This window comes from Ruditapes philippinarum, unplaced genomic scaffold (genome assembly GCF_026571515.1).
Source record: "Ruditapes philippinarum isolate M1 unplaced genomic scaffold, ASM2657151v2 ctg4655_1_1_1_1, whole genome shotgun sequence".
Lineage (NCBI taxonomy): Eukaryota > Metazoa > Mollusca > Bivalvia > Venerida > Veneridae > Ruditapes > Ruditapes philippinarum.
Window position 1 is genome coordinate 5,600 of NW_026854473.1, and position 20,693 is coordinate 26,292.

Consider the following 20,693-nt stretch of genomic DNA (forward strand, 5'->3'; position numbering starts at 1 on the left):
GGTTTTACTCTGTATTTATTTATATTTATACAATTAAAGTATTTTTCAAATGCGTACTTTTATTTATTTATATTTATTTCTGAATACCAAGTTTGTTTATATATATCTTCTATTCTTTATGATTTGAAATGATATACATGTATTAATTTCGTGTTTATGTAACCATAGTTTAAACATATTTATTTAAGCTCGATTGCGAAACAAGTTCTTGTAACTTATGTTTATCACTTTCGAATCCGCTTCTTGGAACCAACCCAGTATTGGTGTCAAATGAAGAAACATGGTCGTAACCAGAGTAGGGCTCGAAAACAAGTAGCCATAGTAATAATGAATTCAGTATCAAAACGCTAAAAAGTGTAAAATCTGATCGGACTGCACTGACGTTTATACTTGCCATCTACTGTACATTTTGCATTGTCAAGTCACTATACGAGTAGCCTTGGACACTCAGAGAATTAATCAAAGTACTTAAGTTTACTGACGGGAGGCCATTAATGTACATGTAAAATGCATTTCGCAAGATCATTTAAACTGCAGATTAATACTTCTTTATTAGCTCTCGAACGGAAGGGTCATCGTTTCCTTTCTACGCTCAAGCTCACCCTGCAACATTTTAATTATTTTTCCGTTTTGGACTCCTATTTCCCTCTATTTGCATATCAAAGCCACATTGGACTACATGTATATATGTAGATTTAACGAGAGATATTTCAACTCATTTTGTATTAACAGTTCAAGAGATCATAAAAAATAGAGAAAAACAGAATCCCTAAAGAAAGCGCAACACTGCAAAATTGAAAATTTTGCATGCTTGGTTTGACTGAGCCTGTTCATGGACGGTAGTGGTTATTGCAAGCTACCGTCCATTCCCCTTAGCACCGGCTTAAGCAGACTATGGGAACAAAAATGTGAGAATTACAAACTAAACTAGAGTCTACTCAATAAAGATAATGTAATATGAAAAATCACTCAAGTCCTACCGCCTCCGTGGTCGAGGGGTTAGAGTCGATGACTTCTAATCCCGTTACCTCTCTGGCGTGGGTTCGATCCCCGGGAGATGCTTTGGTAGTTTAGCGCGGAGGAAGGTAGTCTAGTTCTGGTGTAACTCTCCAGGAACGATGGTTAGGAAACTACCCGCCTATATGACTGAAATACTGTTGGGAAAAGGCGTAAAATGAAACAAACACACACTCAAGTCCACTAGCACCGATTTAAGCAGTACCGTTAACAAAACAATCATTTAGAGAGACCATAAAACTATTACGAAATTAAAATGAAGTACGGGACCAAAAATACCTTATATTGTTTGTAAAAGGGGTCTCTCGTAAGACCAAAAACATGGAAGTGTTAAAACAAAATGTGTTTATAATACTGTTTTCGAGAATTCGTAACAAGAACAATTTGAGAGCGGGATGCTACATATCTTTACCCAAGGTGAAAGTACAACTATTCAACAATAGGGTCAAATGATCCTAAATCTCTCACCTGATATCCGCTGCTATAGAAGTTCATAACTTTGTTTGTATCGTTTATTAAGTCATCTGAGTTGAACAAAAGTGTAAAATTATCAAAGCGGTAAAACTTGAAAATTTGTAAATTGACAGGAAATTGTGTGATATTTTGTGTGTTGGTTTTTTTATATAAAAGGCTGCATATCTTACATGGTGTTCACAGGCATTTATTACAGTCTGATAGCCCCTGGGCATGCTTTGAATGAACTGACTGGTGATTAATTGTGGAATTTGTGTTTCACTCCTCTTGAAACGCATCACAAAGTTCTGCAAGAGTGTCCCCCAAAACATGTCCAACACATGTTCAATCGGATTAAGATCCTGGGTAAGGCAGACCAAGGCAAGAGATCGAGTGTTACGCGTGTAAGGTATTGGACAAGAGCTGTCGGTAGGACAGCAACGCTCGACTATTCTTAGTGCTTGATAGTAAAAAAAATGCTTGATACAGTTACCTCCTCCTGTTTACAGGTTGGGGTAATGATGGTGAACAAGTGTGCAAAGTTTCAAAGCCATATGTCAATGGACTTTGAAAATATTTGAACTAATACAAAAACTTTAACGTAAATTCTAACTTGAAAAAGGGGCATAATTCTGTCAAAATGCTTGATACAGTTACCTCCTCCTGTTTACAGGTTTGGGTAATGATGGTGAACAAGTGTGCAAAGTTTCAAAGCCATATGTCAATGGACTTTGAAAATATTTGAACTATTACAAAAACTTTAACGTAAATTCTAAGTCGAACAAGAGCTGTCGGTAGGACAGCAACGCTCGACTATTCTTAGTGCTTGATAATAAAAAAAATGCTTGATACAATTACCTCCTCCTGTTTACAGGTTAGGGTAATGATGGTGAACAAGTGTGCAAAGTTTCAAAGCCATATGTCAATGGACTTTGAAAATATTTGAACTATTACAAAAACTTTAACATAAGTGGTTACGCCGACGCCGACACTCGGGTGACTGCAATAGCTCTACTTATTCTTATCGAATAGTCGAGCTAAAAATGAGGCGCGAGCATTTTCCCATTAGAAAACACCTGGGCCAAAATGTACCTGCAATGGGCTACCCGTATGCAAAATCTCGCGAAAACCTTTTTGCGTCAAGGGATTCGATTGGAAATAAAAGGAAAAAAAAGGAAAAAGGGATTTAAGAGAAAGAACTTTTTTTAGCTGATAAGCAAATTAATTTTTCCCAAAAAACTGCGTAAAAGAATGAAAACATAATTAAATTTTAAACGGTACTCATCCCTATCACAAGTGCCAAATACCCTACGCCAGGCAGACGTAAGAAGCAAGGGAAGTTTTGAATTGGCATGATACATTTTGGCCCCTTTTGAACAGAACTTTTTGACAATTTTCATTTTCCTTTTCTGTTAACGTTCTTTTCTTCTAGTTACAAGCATATTTTTTTGACAGAGGGCAAGACAAAATAACAGTTATTTTTACAAAAAAAACTTTATTTTGTAAATACAACAAAATAACAGTTTTCTGGAACAAAATGTTTAATACAATTTTTTTAAAAAACAAGAGGGCCATGATGGCCCCTGGATTGCTCACCTGACACACCGCATCCAACAATGTCTTAAACAAGCATCATGACCAAGTTTGATAACAACTGAGTCAAACAAGTGACCACTAGTGTGTTATAAAGATTTTTCCATATTTGGGCAATGTGAACCTAATTTTTGACCGACACGACCCATATTCAGACTTGACCTAGAAATCATCAACAACCTTCCTGACAATCTCCAGGAAATTTGGATCAAAACGCAGCCACTAGAGTGTTAAAAAAGATTTTTCTATTTTTAGCTCCTGTGACCTAGTTTTGACCAGACCATGACCAATCTTAGCTACTTGACCCAGAAAACATCAAAACAACATTCTTGACAAATTTCCAGAATATTTGAATCAAAACTGCAGCCACTAGAGTGTAAACAAGCTTTTTCTATTTTTAGCTCCTGGGACCTCGTTTTTGACCTGAGATGACCCATCTTCGAACTTGACCCAGAAATCATCAAAACAACCTTCCTGACAAATTCCAGAATATTTGAATCAATACTGCAGCCACTAGAGTGTTAACAAGCTTTTTCTATTTTTAGCTCATGTGACCTAGTTTTTGACCGGATATAACCCATCTTCGACCTTGACCTAGAAATCATCAAAAACAACCTTCCTGACAAATTTTCCAGAATATTTGGATGAAAACTGCAGCCCCTAATGTGTTAACAAGCTTTTCTATTTTTTAGCTCATGTGACCTAGTTTTTAACCCGAGATGACCCATCTTCAAACTTGACTTAGAATATCATCAAAACAACCTCTTGACAAATTTCCAGAATATTAGATGAAAACTGCAGCCATTAGAGTGTTATCAAACTTTTTTCTTTTTTTAGCTCCTGTGACCTAGTTTTTGACCTGAGATGACCCATCTTCGAATTTGACCTAGATATCATTAAAACAATCTTCCTGACAAATTTCCAGAATGTTTTAATCAAAACTGCAGCCACTAGAGTGTTAACAAGCTTTTTCTATTTTTAGCTCCTGTGACCTAGTTTTTGACCGGAGATAACCCATCTTCGAACTTGACCTAGAAATCATCAAAACAACCTTCCTGACAAATTTCCAAAAATATTTGGATGAAATCTGCAGCCCCTAGAGTGTTAACAAGCTTTTTCTATTTTTAGCTCCTATGACCTAGTTTTTGTCCAGACATGACCCATCTTCGAACTTGATTTAGATATCATCAAAAACAACATTCTTGACAAATTTCCAGAATATTTAGATGAAAACTGCAGCCACTAGTGTTAACAAGCTTTTTCTATTTTTAGCTCCTGTGACCTAGTTTTGACCAGACATGACCAATCTTAGTACTTGACCCAGAAAACATCAAAACAACATTCTTGACAAATTTCCAGAATATTTGAATCAAAACTGCAGCCACTAGAGTGTAAACAAGCTTTTCTATTTTTAGCTCATGTGACCTAGTTTTTAACCCGAGATGACCCATCTTCAAACTTGACTTAGATATCATCAAAACAACCTTCTTGACAAATTTCCAGAATATTTAGGTGAAAACTGCAGCCATTAGAGTGTTATCAAACTTTTTCTATTTTTAGCTCCTGTGACCTAGTTTTTGACCTGAGATGACCCATCTTCGAATTTGACCTAGATATCATTAAAACAATCTTCCTGACAAATTTCCAGAATGTTTTAATCAAAACTGCAGCCACTAGAGTGTTAACAAGCTTTTTCTATTTTTAGCTCCTGTGACCTAGTTTTTTGACCGAGATAACCCATCTTCGAACTTGACCTAGAAATCATCAAAACAACCCTTCCTGACAAATTTCCAAAATATTTGGATGAAATCTGCAGCCCCTAGAGTGTTAACAAGCTTTTTCTATTTAGCTCCTATGACCTAGTTTTTGTCCAGACATGACCCATCTTCGAACTGATTTAGATATCATCAAAACAACATTCTTGACAAATTTCCAGAATATTTTAGATGAAAACTGCAGCCACTAGTGTTAACAAGCTTTTTCTATTTTTAGCTCCTGTGACCTAGTTTTTTTGACCGGGACATGGCCCATCTTTGAACTTGACCTAGATATCATCAAAACAACCTTCCTGACAAATTTCCAGAATATTAAATTTTGCGATGAAAACTTGCGGCCACTAGAGTGTTAACAAGCCTTTTTCTATATTTTAGCTCCTGTGACCTAGTTTTTGACCCGAGATGACCCATCTTCGAACTTGACCTAGATATCATCTAAGCAACCTTCTTGACAAACTTTCCAGAATATTTGGATGAAAAACTACAGCCCCTAGACTGTTAACAAGCTTTTCTATTTTTAGCTCCTGTGACCTAGTTTTTGACCGGAGATGACCCATCTTCAAACTTGTCCTAGATATCATCAAAACAACCTTCCTGACAAATTTCCAGAATATTTGGATGAAAACTGCAGCCACTAGAGTGTAACAAGCTTTTTTCTATTTTTACCTTCTGTGACCTTGTTTTTTACCGGACATGATCCATCTTCAAACTTGACCTAGATATCATCAAAACAACCTTCCTGACAAATGTCCAGAATATTTGGATGAAAACTCAAAAACTGCAGCCTATAGAGTGTTTAACAAGCTTTTTCTATTTTTAGCTCCTGTGACCTAGTTTTTGACCGGAGATGACCCATCTTTCGAACTTGACCCTAGAATCATTTCAAAACAACCTTCCTGACAAATTTCCAGAATATTGGATGAAAACTGCAGGACTAGAGTGTTAACAAGCTTTTTCTATTTTTTAGCTCCTTGGACCTAGTTTTTGACCGGAGATGACCCATCTTCGAACTTGACCTAGATATCATTATAACAACCTTCCTGGACAAATTCCAGAATATTTGGATGAAAACTGCAGCCTCTAGAGTGTAACAAGCTTTTCTTTTTTTTAGCTCCTGTGACCTATTTTTGACCCGAGATAACCCATCTTCGAACTCGATCTGTATTTTTATTGAGACAAACATTCTGACAAAGTTTGATGATGATCCAATCAAAAACTGTGACTGCTAGACTGTTAACAACCCAATTGTTGACGACGCACGACGACGCACGCCGGACATAGGCCCCCATCACTATACCTCACCTTGACCACTTCGTGGTCAGGTGAGCTAAAAATGAAAGACTAAAGAAAACAATAATTACATAAAATATTAAAATTTATCAAAAGTCAAACATGACACTTATAAAACAACACAAATGTGACAAGAGTACCAACTAGGTTGGGCAAATAACGCCCAAATGCAAATTTGTTTTAGTAGTCAAAATTTTGAAGGTTATAGATAAAAGAAGAGGCCCATTGTTAGTAGAGAGATTTATAACTATAAGTCAATGGTTATGGCATTTATCTTTTTGTCGAGATAAAGTTATGTTATACATGCCAAGCAGCTATGTTTTCCTGTCACAATAACACTAACGATGACATGTATTCTAGTGGAAAAAGGGGTTAGTTTGTCCACGTATATATTCTGACAGTAAACAACAACAATGCTTGGGTTGGAAGGATAACAGTTTATCCTACAAATTATATTACACCAGTTCCATATATGGCACAAAAGCACAAACTATTACGCCCTAAAAAATAAAATCCCATTTTGCAAATATTTTATTACCCTCCCTTTTACATTAATAACACCAGTACCCCCCACAGATATTCTTCATGTCATTGATTTATACAAAAAACTTACATTGCTAAAATCAATTGCTCTTCACATTAGTAGGTTTTGGAGGAAAAAAGACGTTTAAGGCATGTTTGCTATAATTAAATCTTTGTATATGTAAATCACGTGTTCCCACCCTTGAGTAGAGCTATTTTTTTATCAGAGTGATGACTTTTGCAGTTTTTGTAGGTTCTTCTGGGCAATGATTTTAACGCAACTTGTTATACATAAGAAGACATACATGTTAATAAGTTTTCCTATCTGACCCCTGGGGGGATACCCATATCGACCCCAGGAGCACGATTAATATCACTTTTCGTAAAAGTTTCATATGGCAATGCTCCATTCAATATCAAAGTTGTAACAAAATTTTGAGGAACATGAAAATGTGTTGTTTTTTTTGAGGTTTCAAAAGAAAAACGTGGAAGTCAGTGGAAAAACTCTGCAACTAAAATTTTTGTAATTCTTCTTTTTGAAACATTTACCAAGAGGTATCAGAAAACAGATACAGAATCTTTACACCTTTATAAATATCAGTCCATCAATTTTAATTAGAGAAAGACTGCCCAACAAATAGGGCATAAAATATTGTCACATCTAACAGCTGCATGTACTCACAACATGTCTTATTCATGTCCAAAGTTTTGTTACCTTACCTTGTTGATAGAGAAATTTGTAATTTACCCTCTATATCAAAGCAGTAAGGCATTTGCATAGTTAAGCCACTGCATCGTTCCTGGGTAGTCAACCAGTACTATTTATCTTCCCTCTTTCGCAAGGAACTGATAACACTTCAGTTATGCCAGAGCAGAGGTATCATACAAATGACCATGAAAGCGATTTTATGACCAATCACAACCAAAGTTACCTTAAATCTCAGGGAAACGAACCCAGGTCACCTAACATACCTTTAAATTTGATCTGTTTATACTGACATTCACAACTTATTTGTAATATAGTGGATTTACATATTTTAAGTTTCATCAGTTACCATAAATAACATTGCTTTACTTCAAAATACTTAAATCAGATACACCTAAAATCTCCTTAATAATTATAATATGTACAGAAATGTCAAAAAATTTAAATTTTGCTTAAAAAAACAACTTTTCGAGTAATATAGTTTGGTAAATAAAGGGAAGTAACATAATAGAAAACTAAAACATAGGAATGTAACATTTTAAATTAATTAATACAGACACTGTACTCTCCCTTTGTTATAGACCTATAAAGCACTTTGAATGAGTTAGTGAGACCCTAGGAAGGCCAAACGTGTGATCTGCATATCTTCTCATTATAATAACATTCTACAAACCAATTTAATTTCCTTCCATTGGTTCAAAAGAGACAGATTGAACTTAAAAATTTTGAAATTCATAAATAATGACTAAGTGTGACATTTACCAGAGAAAGGAAAAACATGTGTTCTGCGCATTATCTAATTAGAGTTTACAGTTCGGTCAAGTACGTTTGGTTGCAGACACGAAATTGCTAAGAGAGGGACAATATTATGTGCATAACATTTTACACCAAATCTTTTCAAGCGTATAAAAATGAAACCTGTGAGAGAGAAAAACTACAAATCATCACAAATATTCTCTATACAAGTTTCACAAAATATGATATACCGAAATTATATATTAAATATACACAGGTTATCCTTTTGTTAATAAATAGATATTAAAAAAAGTAACAAATATTTTTAGTGGAAAGCCACAATGTTATTACTTGGAAATTTAAAATTTAACTGACCAAATTTTCTATTTTTACAATATTTCTAAAAAATGGTTTCGTTTTAAACTGACCAATAAAATTTAAACATTTATGTTTCTTAAATAACAACTGACCAATCAGGTTCAATACAAAATAATGTAACATAGCAACATAGATTTATAACAACAATTATTACCTGGATATTTTATCAGTTATAAGGTTAACAACATGATAAGTACAGACAGCTTATTTGTCCTTATTACCTATATTTATAAAACTTTTAGCACAGTTGATTGGACAAAGAGGAAAAGCCCGCATTTTTAATCTTTCAGTTACATAATTTTTAAATTTGACATCTGTTATAGAAACATATACTATTTGTAACTAACATATTTTGAAATTTCACAAATTTTGTTTTTGAAAATATGACCTTTTAGAAAAATAATTATATATGTTTAAAAGAAAATTATCATGGAATTCATTTTCGATGAAATGCATATTGCATTATTGACATAGACTATTTTTCTTGGAATTCCGTTGTGCCAATCAATTTCAATTTCTAGATTATGTGATAATAACCGAAATTGCGTCGGTTTTACTCTGTATTTATTTATATTTATACAATTAAAGTATTTTTCAAATGCGTACTTTTATTTATTTATATTTATTTCTGAATACCAAGTTTGTTTATATATATCTTCTATTCTTTATGATTTGAAATGATATACATGTATTAATTTCGTGTTTATGTAACCATAGTTTAAACATATTTATTTAAGCTCGATTGCGAAACAAGTTCTTGTAACTTATGTTTATCACTTTCGAATCCGCTTCTTGGAACCAACCAGTATTGGTGTCAAATGAAGAAACATGGTCGTAACCAGAGTAGGGCTCGAAAACAAGTAGCCATAGTGATAATGAATTCAGTATCAAAACGCTAAAAAGTGTAAAATCTGATCGGACTGCACTGACGTTTATACTTGCCATCTACTGTACATTTTGCATTGTCAAGTCACTATACGAGTAGCCTTGGACACTCAGAGAATTAATCAAAGTACTTAAGTTTACTGACGGGAGGCCATTAATGTACATGTAAAATGCATTTCGCAAGATCATTTAAACTGCAGATTAATACTTCTTTATTAGCTCTCGAACGGAAGGGTCATCGTTTCCTTTCTACGCTCAAGCTCACCCTGCAACATTTTTAATTATTTTCCGTTTTGGACTCCTATTTCCCTCTATTTGCATATCAAAGCCACATTGGACTACATGTATATATGTAGATTTAACGAGAGATATTTCAACTCATTTTGTATTAACAGTTCAAGAGATCATAAAAATAGAGAAAAACAGAATCCCTAAAGAAAGCGCAACACTGCAAAATTGAAAATTTTGCATGCTTGGGTTGACTGAGCCTGTTCATGGACGGTAGTGGTTATTGCAAGCTACCGTCCATTCCCCTTAGCACCGGCTTAAGCAGACTATGGGAACAAAAATGTGAGAATTACAAACTAAACTAGAGTCTACTCAATAAAGATAATGTAATATGAAAAATCACTCAAGTCCTACCGCCTCCGTGGTCGAGGGGTTAGAGTCGATGACTTCTAATCCCGTTACCTCTCTGGCGTGGGTTCGATCCCCGGGAGATGCTTTGGTAGTTTAGCGCGGAGGAAGGTAGTCTAGTACTGGTGTAACTCTCCAGGAACGATGGTTAGGAAACTACCCGCCTATATGACTGAAATACTGTTGGGAAAAGGCGTAAAATGAAACAAACAAACAAACAAACACTCAAGTCCACTAGCACCGATTTAAGCAGTACCGTTAACAAAACAATCATTTAGAGAGACCATAAAACTATTACGAAATTAAAATGAAGTACGGGACCAAAAATACCTTATATTGTTTGTAAAAGGGGTCTCTCGTAAGACCAAAAACATGGAAGTGTTAAAACAAAATGTGTTTATAATACTGTTTTCGAGAATTCGTAACAAGAACAATTTGAGAGCGGGATGCTACATATCTTTACCCAAGGTGAAAGTACAACTATTCAACAATAGGGTCAAATGATCCTAAATCTCTCACCTGATATCCGCTGCTATAGAAGTTCATAACTTTGTTTGTATCGTTTATTAAGTCATCTGAGTTGAACAAAAGTGTAAAATTATCAAAGCGGTAAAACTTGAAAATTTGTAAATTGACAGGAATTGTGTGATATTTTGTGTGTTGGTTTTTTTATATAAAAAGGCTGCATATCTTACATGGTGTTCACAGGCATTTATTACAGTCTGATAGCACCTGGGCATGCTTTGAATGAACTGGACTGGTGATTAATGTGGAATTTGTGTTTCACTCCTCTTGAAACGCATCACAAGTTCTGCAAGAGTGTCCCCAAACATGTCCAACACATGTTCAATCGGATTAAGATCCGGCGTAAGGCAACAAGGCAAGAGATCGAGTGTTACGCGTGTAAGGTATTGAACAATAGCTGTCGGAGGACAGCAACGCTCGACTATTCTTAGTGCTTGATTAGTATAAAAAAATGCTTGATACAGTTACCATCCTCCTGTTTACAGTTTTGGGGTAAAATGATGGTGAACAAGTGTGAAAAGTTTCAAAGCCATATGTCAATGGGACTTTGAAAATAATTTGAACTTAATTTACAAAAACTTTAACGGTAATTCTAACTTGAACAAAAGGGGCATAATTTGTCAAATTGCTTGATACAGTTGCCTCCTCCTGTTTACAGGTTTGGGTAATGATGGTGAACAAGTGTGCAAAGTTTCAAAGCCATATGTCAATGGAGGGCTTTTGAAAATATTTGAACTATTACAAAAACTTTAACGTAAATTTCTAAGTCGAACAAGAGCTGTCGGTAGGACAGCAACGCTCGACTATTCTTAGTGCTTGATAATAAAAAAAATGACCTTGATACAATTACCTCCTCCTGTTTACAGGTTGGGGTAATGATGGTGAACAAGTGTGCAAAGTTTCAAAGCCATATGTCAATGGACTTTGAAAATATTTGAACTATTACAAAAACTTTAACATAAGTGGTTACGCCGACGCCGACGCTCGGGTGACTGCAATAGCTCTACTTATTCTTATCGAATAGTCGAGCTAAAAATGAGGCGCGAGCATTGTCCTGCATTAGAATAACACCTGGGCCAACTGTACCTCATAGGGGCGTACCTGTATTCAAGAAACCCCGGACAATCCCTTTTTGCGTCAGGGGAGGTTGATTGGAAAAATAACAGGAAAAAAAAGAGAAAAGGTCTTTAAATTGATGAAAAATTATTTATGATAAGCAAAAGAATTTTAAACCCGTAATAACTGCGTAACAGAATGAACATCATAATGTAAACTTTTAAACGGTCACTCATCCCTATCACAAGTGCCATACTACCAGCTACGCCAGGGCGTATGACTTTGTAAGAATGCAAGGGAGAGTTTTAGAACTTGGCCTATGAGTACTATTGTGGCCCTTGTGAACAGAACTTGATGACAATTTGCTATTTTCCTTTTCTGTTAATCGTTCTTTACTTGCTTAGTTACATAGCTATATGTTGTTTGACAGGAGGTCAATGACAAAATAATCATGTTATTTATACAAATAAACTTTATTTAGATAAATACAACAAAATAACAGTTTTCTGGAACAAATTGTTTAATACAATTTTTTAAAAAACAAGAGGGCCATGATGGCCCTGGATTGCTCACCTGACACAACCGCATCCAAGCAATGTCTTAAACAAGCATCATGACCAAGTTTGATAACAACTGAGTCAAACAAGTGACCACTAGTGTGTTATAAAGATTTTTCCATATTTGGGCAATGTGACCTAATTTTTGACCGGACACGACCCATATTCAGACTTGACCTAGAAATCATCAAAACAACCTTCCTGACCAATTTCCAGGAAATTTGGATCAAAACTGCAGCCACTAGAGTGTTAAAAAGATTTTTCTATTTTTAGCTCCTGTGACCTAGTTTTTGACCAGACATAACCAATCTTAGTACTTGACCCAGAAAACATCAAAACAACATTCTTGACAAATTTCCAGAATATTTGAATCAAAACTGCAGCCACTAGAGTGTAAACAAGCTTTTCTATTTTTAGCTCATGTGACCTAATTTTTAACCCGAGATGACCCATCTTCAAACTTGACTTAGATATCATCAAAACAACCTTCTTGACAAATTTCCAGAATATTTAGATGAAAACTGCAGCCATTAGAGTGTTATCAAACTTTTTCTATTTTTAGCTCCTGTGACCTAGTTTTTGACCTGAGATGACCCATCTTCGAATTTGACCTAGATATCATTAAAACAATCTTCCTGACAAATTTCCAGAATGTTTTAATCAAAACTGCAGCCACTAGAGTGTTAACAAGCTTTTTCTATTTTTAGCTCCTGTGACCTAGTTTTTGACCGGAGATAACCCATCTTCGAACTTGACCTAGAAATCATCAAAACAACCTTCCTGACAAATTTCCAAAATATTTGGATGAAATCTGCAGCCCCTAGAGTGTTAACAAGCTTTTTCTATTTTTAGCTCCTATGACCTAGTTTTTGTCCAGACATGACCCATCTTCGAACTTGATTTAGATATCATCAAAACAACATTCTTGACAAATTTCCAGAATATTTAGATGAAAACTGCAGCCACTAGTGTTAACAAGCTTTTTCTATTTTTAGCTCCTGTGACCTAGTTTTTGACCGGACATGGCCCATCTTTGAACTTGACCTAGATATCATCAAAACAACCTTCCTGACAAATTTCCAGAATATTAAATTTGGATGAAAACTGCGGCCACTAGAGTGTTAACAAGCTTTTTCTATTTTTAGCTCCTGTGACCTAGTTTTTGACCCGAGATGACCCATCTTCGAACTTGACCTAGATATCATCTAAGCAACCTTCTTGACAACTTTCCAGAATATTTGGATGAAAACTGCAGCCCCTAGACTGTTAACAAGCTTTTTCTATTTTTAGCTCCTGTGACCTAGTTTTTGACCGGAGATGACCCATCTTCAAACTTGTCCTAGATATCATCAAAACAACCTTCCTGACAAATTTCCAGAATATTTGGATGAAAACTGCAGCCACTAGAGTGTAACAAGCTTTTTTCTATTTTTACCTTCTGTGACCTTGTTTTTTACCGGACATGATCCATCTTCAAACTTGACCTAGATATCATCAAAACAACCTTCCTGACAAATTTCCAGAATATTTGGATGAAAACTCAAAACTGCAGCCTATAGAGTGTTAACAAGCTTTTTCTATTTTTAGCTCCTGTGACCTAGTTTTTGACCGGAGATGACCCATCTTCGAACTTGACCTAGAAATCATCAAAACAACCTTCCTGACAAATTTCCAGAATATTTGGATGAAAACTGCAGGCACTAGAGTGTTAACAAGCTTTTTCTATTTTTAGCTCCTGTGACCTAGTTTTTGACCGGAGATGACCCATCTTCGAACTTGACCTAGATATCATTATAACAACCTTCCTGACAAATTTCCAGAATATTTGGATGAAAACTGCAGCCTCTAGAGTGTTAACAAGCTTTTTCTTTTTTTAGCTCCTGTGACCTAGTTTTTGACCCGAGATAACCCATCTTCGAACTCGATCTGTATTTTATTGAGACAAACATTCTGACAAAGTTTGATGATGATCCAATCAAAACTGTGACTGCTAGACTGTTAACAACCCAATTGTTGACGACGCACGACGCACGACGACGCACGCCGGACATAGCCCCATCACTATACCTCACCTTGACCACTTCGTGGTCAGGTGAGCTAAAAATGTAGACTAAAGAAAACAATAATTACATAAAATATTAAAATTTATCAAAAGTCAAACATGACACTTATAATACAACACAAATGTGACAAGAGTACCAACTAGGTTGGGCAAATAACGCCCAAATGCAAATTTGTTTTAAGTAGTCAAAATTTTGAAGTTATAGATAAAAGAAGAGGCCCATTGTTAGTAGAGAGATTTATAACTATAAGTCAATGGTTATGGCATTTATCTTTTGTCGAGATAAAGTATGTTTATACATGCCAAGCAGCTATGTTCCTGTCACAATAACACTAACGATGACATGTATTCTAGTGGAAAAAGGGGTTAGTTTGTCCACGTATATATTCTGACAGTAAACAACAACAATGCTTGGGTTGGAAGGATAACAGTATCCTACAAATTATATTACACCAGTTCCATATATGGCACAAAAGCACAAACTATTACGCCCTAAAAATAAAAATCCCATTTACAAATATTTTTATTACCTCCCTTTACATTAATAACACCAGTACCCCACACAGATATTCTTCATTGTTCATGATTTATACAAAAACTACATGCTAAATATCAATGCTCTTCACATAGTAGGTTTGGAGGAAAAGACGTTTAAGGCATGTTTGCTATATAAATCTTTGTATATGTAAATCACGTGTTCCCACCCTTGAGTAGAGCTATTTTTTATCAGAGTGATGACTTTTGCAGTTTTTGTAGGGTTCTTCTGGGCAATGATTGTAGTTATACATAAGAAGACATACATGTTAATAAGTTTTCCTATCTGACCCCTGGGGGATACCCATATCGACCCCAGGAGCACGATTAATATCACTTTCGTAAAAGTTCATATGGCAATGCTCCATTCAATATCAAAGTTGTAACAAAATATTTTGAGGAACATGAAAATGTGTTGTTTTTTTTGAGGTTTCAAAAGAAAAACTGTGGAAGTCAGTGGAAAAACTCTGCAACTTAAAATATTTGTAATTCTTCTTTTGAACATTTACCAGAGGTATCAGAAAACAGATACAGAATCTTTACACCTTTATAAATATCAATCCATCAATTTTAATTAGAGAAAGACTGCCCACAAATAGGGCATAAAATATTGTCACATCTAACAGCTGCATGTACTCACAACATGTCTTATTCATGTCCAAAGTTTTGTTACCTTACCTTGTTGATAGAGAAATTTGTAATTTACCCTCTATATCACAGCAGTTAGGCATTTGCATAGTTAAGCCACTGCATCGTTCCTGGGCAGTCAAGCAGTTTACCAGTACTATTTATCTCCCCTCTTTCGCAAGGAACTGATAACACTTCATTTATGCCAGAGCAGAGGTATCATACAAATGACCGTGAAAACAATTTTATGACCAATCACAACCAAAGTGACCTTAAATCTTAGGGAAACGAACCCAGGTCACCTAACATACCTTTAAATTTGATCTGTTTATACTGACATTCACAACTTATTTGTAATATAGTGGATTTACATATTTTAAGTTTCATCAGTTACCATAAATAACATTGTTTTACTTCAAAATACTTAAATCAGATACACCTAAAATCTCCTTAATAATTATAATCTGTACAGAAATGTCAAAAATTTAAATTTTGCTACAAAAAAAACAACATTTCGAGTATTATAGTTTGGTAAATAAAGGGAAGTAACATAATAGTAAAACTAATACATAGGAATGTAACATATAAATTAATTAATACAGACACTGTACTCTCCCTTTGTTATAGACCTATATAAGCACTTTGAATGAGTTAGTGAGACCCTAGGAAGGCCAAACGTGTGATCTGCATATCTTCTCATTATAAGTAACATTCTACAAACCAATTTAATTTCCTTCCATAGGTTCAAAAGATACAGATCAAACTTAAAAATTTTGAAATTCATAAATAAAGTGTGACCTTGACCAGAGAAAGGGAAAATATGCGTTCTGCGCATTATCTAATTATAGTTTACAGTTCGGTCAAGTAGTTTTAATTTAAATAAATACAGAGCAGACACGAAATTGCTAACAGAGGGATAACATGTGCATACCATTTTTTCACCAAATCTTTTCAAGCGTATAAAAATGAAACCTGTGAAAAAAAACAACAACAAATATTCTCTACACAAGTTTCACAAAATATGATATACCGAAATAACCGGCCACTCACTTGTTTAAGGAATTGTTTTTGAAACACCAACAAAATTCAATATCTTATGTAAATATATTTTTTTTTCATCGTTGTAAAAATCATTTTTTTAATACGTTTTTTCAATTAGGAATTGGACTTTTGCTTGTTGCTGTAGAAAATGGTGATAATAAAGCAATTACAGAGTGTTAAATCTATATTTTAGGATGAAGAAATGAATTTACTCACAAGCAAGTTTTACGTCAAATATTTTAAGGATTGCTCCGAGAATGATTCATAACCGATTTGGACAAAGACTTGTGTAGAGTTGTAAATTATTTCAATTATCGGTAGGAATCATTCGGTATATTTCATGGTTCATCAATTAGATATTTTGATAATGATGTAATTTCCATTACAAAAATCATCTTAATATAAATTTACATGTAGTTTCCACTTTTCAAAATATAACCAATACAATTTCAATATCACATAATTTTGATAGTACTATTTTAAGTGTTCAATTTCAATGTGTATTTATATTTGAAAATTATCCGTCAGAAAATGACCTGAATATGTACACATGATCAAATCATTCACCATCTTCATCGTTTGAGTGTTTTTCTTCCACAACTATATCAATATCAAGTCGGTTATATCGTTCTTTTAAGAGAAGAAGTACGGGTAAACACAGAAATACTGATCCAACCAGGCACCAGTTCTCCCACATAGTCCCTGTAAAAAAATCAAACTTTTTGTATAAACTGCATAAAAAATAATTGAAAAAAGTTGACAAATGTTTCACTCACATCAATTTTGAAACCATTTCATAGCTTTTAACGTAACAAAATCTTTATAATACCTTTAACAAAAGGTTTATACGTTTCTAACCCACTTAAAATCCTAAGTTAAAAAAAGAAAATACATTGGATTTGCAATACAGAGGTCGCAAGTTCAATCCTCGGACAAAGAGAATTTTTTTCCATGAGTGATGATCCCGGACAACCTCTAGTGGTAATCTGCATCTAACCATTTATTCAGAAACAAGGTCCTGAATGTACATAATCAACATTTTATGCTCAAGTAAACTACATGATAGCATGTAAAACTGGAGTACTTTTAATAACAATAGTGCATGCATCTTATTTATATGTTTTTTTTTCATAACATCACAAGAATAGTGATATATTTTCAATCTTATTGAGTGTTAAGGTAACTAAAACTGCCATGACCTAACAAAGATACCCAGGAACACCATTTTGTCAAGAGGATATTATAAAGTTTCATATTGATAAATCGTACTGAACTAAAGTCCTGCTTTGGATAAAGAAGAAGTATGAAAATTAGAAAAGACAAAACTCCACACAATATACTTTTTAATTGTAAGTGTATCCATCCATGAAGTTTTTTGTTGATATCTTCGATTCTTATAAATTTGTTATGCTCAGTAAAAAAAAATTCAGAATGAAAAGATTCAAAATCAAGTGATTTGAAAAAGTTGAAGACTTTCTTTATCTTGAAAAGTATCTTGATGTCTCTTTGTTAAACACCCCTGTCTTTTTGCATGAGAAATCATGGCAAGTCAGGTAGGTCTCCTGAATGCTTAAAATGCAATTGGCCTTTGGAATAAAAAATGTGCAATTGGCCTTTGGGATTCCAAAATAAAATTAAAAAGGTCATTACTGGGAAAAAATGCATTATCATTTCCCTCCTAGCACATCTACATTTTTGTATAAACAATTCAAGTGAAGTGAAACAATACGTATCTTGTCACTTCATATAATTATTATTTCCTATATGTAAGAATGTGCCTACTCATTCACATTTGATATAAGACATATCTTATAATAACTTTGCCTGTTATTCTTTCGGTCATTCATCTTTTTTTACATTGATATTATTTGTGTGCATTTGCAAAAGCTCATAGTTGACATCATTTATTTTGCATGCATTTAGTGTAAATAACGTTTGTTTGCTTGTCTGAGTATAAATTAATGTTTTTTCTTGAAGTTAACAATATTTACTTAATTGTACAATTATATATGTATCTGTAACTTTTTTTCTTTTCAATAAAAAGAGGATATTGATTGTCGGTTTAATACTGACTTTATGTAACAAGTTGAATAAAAATATATTATGCAATAGATAGATAAATACGGAATCCCTAAAGAAGCCTCTGGTAGTTTCACAATAAGAGTGTGTTAAACTTTGTTTTCTAGTTTAAAAATATCATAACCAGAGTTCATATATGAAACCTCATAAAGGTTTCTGTAACATATAATTCTATATATCTTTTTACCACTGAGTTTATTTCTCTTTTTTTACATATTTTTGTATTAAACTATGGCTAATTATTCTTATAAAATTAATGAAGGTAAATAAAATTTATATAAGAAAGATCAAAATGAAAAAATAACTTAAGAGTGCTTTTGTTGTTTTTCTGCTTTTTGGATATAATTTGAGAACATTCAACTTCCATTTCCTTCAATTTATATTCTAAATGTAAAATCCTCACACATTTTAATCATTTCTATTTCATTCAGCTCGGCAGGAGACTCTAAACACGTCCAACGAACTCAGGATTTCACAGAATTAGTCCTGGGTGCAGTACAATTCCTGTTTACCAAAAGACTTCCGCAACACGTAAATGTCTAAAATCATGTTTCCTGCCATCCTGTTTTAAATGACTTAAGAAATATGTGATGACTTACGAAATGTTTTTACATTAAAATCCAGAGAAATATGACAGATTCAGCATGTATCAACTGGCTAATAGTAAAGCGCAAAAGCACAATTAATACAGGTGTAAATTCCAGTAAAAAAACAACCATATTTACCTATTGGAAGCAGCTGTACGCAAAGAAACAATAATCCTGCAATGTTATTCACTAAAGTCAGAACGAGATTTGTAACCCCTTCTGCCACTGGATACGTCACTTCACATGCCATTTCAAAAAACAAGGGAGATGCACCACCAAGGAAAACATTTGCAATGATGTAGGTAGAATATATCACAGCTGAAAAGCAATAAACCAACTCGTTTCCTTCAAACATTCTTGGTTTATACAGAATTTATTTTAGCTTGATTCTGTAGGAAGCTATTAGCTTATAAACACACTTTCAAATCCATTCCTGGAACCAACCAGTTATGAGCAATTAGTGTAAATAAGTAACAAAATTCTTGCTCAGAAAACAACGACTTGCCCCTGACGGGGTTTGAACCCATGCGGTTAGCGATCATTAGATTACTAGTCCAATGAGTTAACCACTCGGCCATGCCGCCACTTACATTCTTATATCATCAACAATTTGTATAAACTACTAAATTTCACAATTTGTATCAAAGAGATGATGGTCTAAACCAACTATTTTATTCCAAACTTTAACTGAAAATATTTGTGCCTGTAGAGAGAAAGTATAATATCATATTCATATTCACTAAACCATGTTAAATATAAATTTTCCACAGTAACCTTTATTCTTCTGATAATACATGTATACCAAAGGTTCTATTACTACCGACACTAGGGCCATTACGGTCCTTGAAAGCTCATTTAAGATCCATTGCTGGATAAAGTTATAATGCACTAGTTCTTCAAATGCACAAGTTGGTGATTGGGTCATATGGAGGTGAGCCATTTTTCACAATAGGTCCATGTTTAATGCACTTGTAACTTAAGCTGTGGCAATATAGGAAATGCTTTGTGCAAAATATCCATTACAAAATTCTATAGACAGGTTACCTTTATATGACACCTGTACATAAATCTGTACCCACTTACATACATGTATTTCTATTTTAAATAAAAGTTATCATCTTACATTTACATATTCACACATTTCTTTCATAATTACAAACCATGTGCAAATCAAGAAATTGTGTATCTTACAATTGTTAGTGTAATGTACTTTATAACAATTTGATTGAGTTTTTTTTTCTATTTCTGTTTTAAGGATGGGACAGCTAGATTTTGTCACACAGGGTGCAAACTTGATGCCAACAATAGATTTTTTTTAAACGACTGCATGTATTGGATCACTTCTGAGAAGTTCTCTGTCATCTGTCTGTCTGTCTATCTATCTGCCTATCTGTCTGTGCTTACATTTGGATACTTATGTGGGTTCAGAAGAAAGATTGACACATTTAATATGAACTGTAAAATTGTAGCATAGAAGTAAATTTTATTTTGCAAGTACCACTACCGTCCATGAACAGCTAGGTTTTTATCAAACGGAGCCTGCATCATTTTCAATTTTACAGTGTTGGGATTCTGTTTGTCTCTATTTCAATATGTTACTTTAGTTTATATAGTATTAAAGCTTAGACTAAAATC

General features: G+C 34.0%; 1 protein-coding gene across 2 annotated transcripts in view; it reads right to left on the minus strand.

The window, feature by feature from the left end:
• Positions 1-16,550: 16,550 nt before the first annotated feature.
• The window catches only part of LOC132740220 (solute carrier family 49 member 4 homolog), a 39,788-nt gene continuing 35,645 nt past the window's right edge, over positions 16,551-20,693 (minus strand). For both annotated transcript variants that reach the window (XM_060728081.1, XM_060728082.1), the window contains exons 13-14: positions 19,197-19,376; positions 16,551-17,094 (exon numbers count right to left, since the gene is read on the minus strand). In XM_060728081.1, coding sequence (XP_060584064.1) covers positions 16,952-17,094; positions 19,197-19,376 — 323 coding nt within the window. In that variant the 3' untranslated portion in view covers positions 16,551-16,951. The remainder of the gene's footprint in view (positions 17,095-19,196; positions 19,377-20,693) is intronic.